Source organism: Sinocyclocheilus grahami, unplaced genomic scaffold, assembly GCF_001515645.1.
Source record: "Sinocyclocheilus grahami isolate Dianchi unplaced genomic scaffold, SAMN03320097.WGS_v1.1 scaffold1668.1, whole genome shotgun sequence".
Lineage (NCBI taxonomy): Eukaryota > Metazoa > Chordata > Actinopteri > Cypriniformes > Cyprinidae > Sinocyclocheilus > Sinocyclocheilus grahami.
In genome coordinates, this window is record NW_015506847.1 from 162,238 (window position 1) to 168,630 (window position 6,393).

The 6,393-nt window shown below is 37.0% G+C and overlaps 1 protein-coding gene and 1 pseudogene across 1 annotated transcript in view; one reads left to right on the forward strand and one right to left on the reverse strand.

Moving 5' to 3' along the window:
- LOC107571907 (choline transporter-like protein 1) overlaps window positions 1-2,758 on the forward strand; it is a 12,807-nt gene extending 10,049 nt beyond the window's left edge. Inside the window, exons 8-13 of the mRNA XM_016258290.1 lie at window positions 725-893; window positions 968-1,124; window positions 1,291-1,374; window positions 1,452-1,589; window positions 2,313-2,549; window positions 2,672-2,758. Of these exons, the coding sequence (XP_016113776.1) occupies window positions 725-893; window positions 968-1,124; window positions 1,291-1,374; window positions 1,452-1,589; window positions 2,313-2,549; window positions 2,672-2,758 (872 nt within the window). The remainder of the gene's footprint in view (window positions 1-724; window positions 894-967; window positions 1,125-1,290; window positions 1,375-1,451; window positions 1,590-2,312; window positions 2,550-2,671) is intronic.
- Window positions 2,759-3,738: 980 nt separating this feature from the next.
- Window positions 3,739-6,393, reverse strand: part of LOC107571909 (aprataxin-like) — a 5,078-nt pseudogene continuing 2,423 nt past the window's right edge.

The window sequence follows — 6,393 nt, forward strand, 5'->3', positions numbered from 1 at the left end:
TATATATATATATGTATGTTTATGTAGTACAGTTGTATAATCATTTGATATAGTAAATTATATAGCAACTGTGTATACAGTATGTATATATAAAATTTGTATAAACATTTGTGTGTATGTATGCAACAGTGTGTGAAAACCTTGTGAAGACTTACAGAAAACGTTTGACCTCTGTCATTGCCAACAAAGGGTATATAACAAAGTATTGAGATGAAATTTTGTTATTGACCAAATACTTATTTTCCACCATAATTTGCAAATAAATTCTTTAAAAATCCTACAATGTGATTTTCTGGATTTTTTTTCTCATTTTGTCTCTCATAGTTGAGGTATACCTATGATGAAAATGACAGGCCTCTCTCATCTTTTTAAGTGGGAGAACTTGCACAATTGGTGGCTGACTAAATACTTTTTTGCCCCACTGTATATATACACACACACACACACTTTTCTTTTATAAATTACTTAAGCTATAAAAATTAATTTATTGGAACAGACAAATGAATCAAACTCCTAATTGCATTGTGCTGAAATTTAAATCTGAAACGCATACACAAAAATACACAAAAATGATTACTGTATTCACAAAATGCTTATTTTTATAAGGAATATTGTAATAAATCATAAATATTCAATATATTTCCTAGCCTTAATCAGATGTTTTAGTATTATATTTGAGTGTTTCACCAGGAACAGTGTTTCAGAGATCAGTTTTTCCCCACAGGAAGTCCAGTGCAGAATAACCAGACGGGTCTGGTGGAGTTCCGGATGGACGGGCCGCTGCAGTACATGGTGTGGTACCACGCCGTCGGCCTCATCTGGATCAGTGAGTTCATCCTCGCCTGTCAGCAGATGACCGTAGCCGGAGCTGTCGTCACATACTACTTCACCAGGTCAGTGCTTCCATCCATCTGTCTATAAAGGACCACAGTTGGGATTTTTACTCTATCTCCTTGTCTGATTGTAGAGATAAGTCTCAGATGCCCTTCACGCCCATAGTGTCGTCTGTGCTGCGTCTGATGCGCTATCATCTGGGCACCGTGGTTAAAGGAGCCTTCATCATCACTCTAGTGGAGATTCCCCGCCTCATCCTCACCTACATCCACAGTCAGCTCAAAGGAAGAGTCAGTCACTTTCAGCTGATCTTCATGTCTGAACAGATTTTTTTAGATCTTTTAAATGTCTTTATTTTTTATTGATTTAATGCATCCTTGATGAATTATAGAGCTGAAACTTTTGAACGGCAGTGTAACGTCACTCTTAAAATTGAGCCCGGTTTTGTTGCTGTAGGAAAACGCCTGTGCGCGCTGCATGCTGAAGGCATGTATCTGCTGTCTGTGGTGTCTAGAAAAGTGCCTCGCTTACCTGAACATGGTGAGTCATGTATATGGCACAAATATATGAATTTGTTTATTTTAATTCGATGCATTAATCATGTGTCTTTTCTTCAGAACGCGTATACGGCAACGGCCATCAACAGCACCAACTTCTGCACGTCTGCGCGAGACGCTTTCTTCATCCTCGCGGAAAACGCTCTCCGTGTGGCAGCTATCAATAGTGTCGGGGACTTTGTGCTGTTTTTAGGAAAGGTATTTATTCAACTCCCCTTTATACGGTTGAGAATTCAGTGTTACTTTAGTAATATCACTATACTACTTATAGTATTTGTTAATACTTTTTTATTTAGCTTTTATGTTTTAATTTTCATTGTAATTTTAGTTTTAGTAATTTTATGTTCTTTTTCATTTCTATTAGTTTTCTTTATATTTCTATGTAGCTTTAATACATTTTTATTTCATTTTCGGTTTTAGTAATTTTAGTACTTCAAATTCATACTTTATTGCAGTTAATTAGCAAGGCAGCATGTATAATCTAGTAAAAAATAAATTCTAGGCTTTTATATTTCAAGTTGTTTTTTTAAATCGAATTATTATTATTATCTAGTCATTACTGTTATTTTATGACGGCTTAATTTAAAATGATTTTTAATTTGAAGTATTATGTCTGTAGCACAAACACGAGACAATGTGCTATAGAACTTAAGCTATAATAGTAATTTTTGTTAACCAAAACTTAAACCAAAAAATACAAAACAAAAAAAAATAATTTTATTTCTGCTAGTTGCCAAGGCAGCATTTCAAATTTTAAAGTACTAAAATGCAAATACAAATTATATAGACTATAAAAACACACAACAAAATTCCTAAAGTGAAAACAAAATAAAGTTTACAATAAAAATCTATTTCAAAATGGTATAATAATACATATTTGTGATGCTAAAATTGACTAACAGGTGTTTCTTGTGACTGCAGGTGTTGATCGTGTCGTGTACGGCGTTTGCGGGCGTCCTTGCGCTGAACTATCAGCGTGAATACACCGTCTGGGTGCTGCCGCTCATCATCGTGTGCGTCTTTGCCTTCCTGGTGGCCCACTGCTTCCTCTCCATCTTTGAGATCGTAGTAGACGTTCTCTTCCTCTGCTTCGCCATCGACACCAAGTACAACGACGGCAGCCCGGGCAGAGAGTACTACATGGACAAGGCCCTTATGGTGAGAGATTTTCCCATTCATTTTCTCTGACCTCAAGCTCAGTGAAAAAGTCAGTTATATTAGTCTTGTGTTGTTGTATAGCACGTGAAATGTTTTTGGTGTCTCTGCAATCATTCATGTAGGAGTTCGTAGAAAATACCAGAAGAGCGACAGAGCGGTACAGCAAAGTAGAAGGAGAGAGTCGGGAAATGAAGTCTATGGTGAGTTAAAAAGAACAATTATGTTTTATTTTCTCATCAAAAACACATTTTTAATGCTGCATTCCAATCAAGCTTGATTTTGCACAAGCTGTAAGCTCATCTTAAAGGGTTAGTTCATCCAAAAATGAAAATTCTGTCATTAATTACTCACCCTCGTGTTGTTCGAAACCCATAAGACCTTCGTTCATCTTCGGAACACAATTTAAGATATTTTTGATGAAATCTGAGGGCTCTCTGACCCTCCCATAGACCGCAAGGTAACTACCACGTTCAAGGTCCAGAAAAGCGCCAAGATGATCGACAAAGTAGTCCGTGTGACATCAGTGGTTCAGCTGTAAAGTTACAAAGCTACAAGAATACTTTTTTGCGCAAAGAAAACAAAAATAACGACTTTATTCCACATTTTTGTCTCTACTGCATCTATTCTACTTTGTCGATCATCTTGGTACTTTTCTGGACCTTGAACGTGGTAGTTACCTTGCGGTCTATGGGAGGGTCAGAGAGCCCTCAGATTTCATCAAAAATATCTTAAATTGTGTTCCGAAGATGAACGAAAGTCTTACGGGTTTCGAACAACATGAGGGTAAGTAATTAATGACAGAATTTTAACCCTTTAGGGCTAGTTTACTCAAAAATGAAAATTGTAATTTACTCACCCTCATGTTGTGTCCCAAAACCTGCATGTGTTTCTTACAGCTGTTGAGCACAAAAGAAGATATTCTGAAGAATGTTGTTAACCAAACAGTTGACGGCAGCCATTGACTTCTATAGTTTTTTTATTTTTTTGTCTCCATACTATGGAAGTCAATGGCTACCGTCAACTGTTTGGTTACCAACATTCTTTAAAATATCTTCATTCATGTTCAGCAGAAGAAAGAAATTAATACAGGTGTGGAACAACTTGATGATGTGTAAATGATAACAGAATTGTAATTTTTGGAGGAACTAACTCTATTAGACTTTTGGAAGTTGGAAATTTTAATCACTCCATTCAATAAAACCAAAGAGTGCAAAATGTTATTGATTCATTACTGTATCAATGTTCATAATGAAAATAAGTGAGGACTGTCTGAATGAATGAAAACACTGTATCGCGATATCCAGAACAAATTCAATTTACTAAAGGATTCAATGGGCTGTTTACAAACTGAATTGTAATTTAGCAGACTTTTAACAGATTAAATACCTGTGGCTTTAAGAAGGCAGGTGAGCTTTGAGATGTTCTTTTAGTTTAGGTATGGTCGGCTGCTCTTTATGACACACGTGACAACGCAGAGGCAGCTTCAGTAATTCACTAGTGCCTTCTTTCACCGTCACTTTCCCATCATGCTCCAGCATCGCAATGACATCTGTGGAAATGGAAGCATGAATGCTTTCCTTTATTATTCAGGGAAATGCTTGTTTCTGTAAACAGCTTGTAGAGCTTTATTTTTTATTTTTTTTATAAATTATTAAAGGAATAGTTCACTCAAAAAAGAAAATTTGCTGAAATTGTACTCAACTCTCAGGCCATTAAAGATGTGGATGAGTTTGTTTCTTCATAGGAACAGATTTGGAGAAATGTAGTATTACATCACTTGCTCACCAATGGATGTGAATGGGTGCCGTCAGAATGAGAGTCCAAACAGCTGATAAAAAACATCACAATAATCCACACTACTCCAGTCCATCAATTCATGTCTGGTGAAGAGATAAGCTGCATGTTTGTAAGAAACAAATCCATCATTAAGACATTTTAACTTTACACCATTGTTTCAAGTCAAAATACAAGTCCATGATCCATAATAACGCTTCCTCCAGTGAAAAAGTCCATCCCGTCTCACATTGAAATCCACGCACATATTTGTTCAGAATTGTTCTGGCTTGTTAACAGTGCTTAATCTGTTCATATTTCTCTCCTGATTCAGACGAGATGACTATTTCATTGGAGAAAGCAATATTATGGATAGAGGAGTTGTATTTTAGCCAGAAGCAACGGTCTGAAATGAAAAACATCTTAATGATGGACTTGTTTCCTACAAACATGCAGCTTTTCACTTCACTAGATGTTAACTGATGGACTGGAGTTGTGTGGATTATTGTGATGTTTTTACATCTGTACATTCTGTTTGGACTCTCATTCTGACGGCACTCATTCATTGCAGAGGATCCATTGGTGAGCAAGTGATGTGATGCTATACATGGATGAGTTTGTTTCTTCATAGGAACAGATTTGGAGAAATGTAGTATTACATCACTTGCTCACCAATGGATGTGAATGGGTGCCGTCAGAATGAGAGTCCAAACAGCTGATAAAAAACATCACAATAATCCACACTACTCCAGTCCATCAATTCATGTCTGGTGAAGAGATAAGCTGCATGTTTGTAAGAAACAAATCCATCATTAAGACATTTTAACTTTACACCATTGTTTCAAGTCAAAATACAAGTCCATGATCCATAATAACGCTTCCTCCAGTGAAAAAGTCCATCCCGTCTCACATTGAAATCCACGCACATATTTGTTCAGAATTGTTCTGGCTTGTTAACAGTGCTTAATCTGTTCATATTTCTCTCCTGATTCAGACGAGATGACTATTTCATTGGAGAAAGCAATATTATGGATAGAGGAGTTGTATTTTAGCCAGAAGCAACGGTCTGAAATGAAAAACATCTTAATGATGGACTTGTTTCCTACAAACATGCAGCTTTTCACTTCACTAGATGTTAACTGATGGACTGGAGTTGTGTGGATTATTGTGATGTTTTTACATCTGTACATTCTGTTTGGACTCTCATTCTGACGGCACTCATTCATTGCAGAGGATCCATTGGTGAGCAAGTGATGTGATGCTATACATTTCTCCAAATCTGTTCCCATGAAGAAACACTCATCTACATCTTGGATGGCCAGAGAGTGAGTTTCAGCAAATCAATGCTGAAATGCTTCAATGTACCTCGAGACTCCACAAAATAGTCAGTAGTGAAGGAATTCCAGTGTTTCTTGTTCTTCAAACACGGCGAGTCAAAGTCTTGGCTGATTACATGTAGGTGGACATGACTGAGAAGAAATGAACATCCTAAACATTTAATTCTTGACAAGCCCCGCCCTCCCCACTTCAGCAGCCAATCAGGACGCAGATGTCAGTACCTCATGCTGGGGATGGTGTGATATCCCAGACGGAAGCTCAGTTTGTGAGCGTCAGGGCACTGCTGCAGCATCTGATCTCCCACACGCTGCATGTGTTTGAGCAGCTCCACGTGCTCTGAGCGCAGAGCCTTCAGACTGGAGATCGAGTCCCACGGCAGCACCAGCCAATGGTACTGCGCCTTTGGGTACTTGTCCTTGATGACCACAACCTGATCATCTTTGTACACCTGAGGATAAAAATTGGGAGCTATTAATATATTTTTAAAGTAATTAATTCCTTTACTCCAGTCTTCAGTGTCACATGACCCTTCAGAAATCATTCTAATATACTGATTTGCTGCTCAAGAAAAATGTCTTATCAATATCATATTTTTGTGGAAACCATGCTGTTTTTTCAAGATTCTTTGATGAATGGAAAGGTCAAAACAACAGCATTTATTTGAAATAGAAATAAATAATATAAAAGTATTGAAGTCAGTTTGAACTAAATATATTAAATTATTTCATCAATA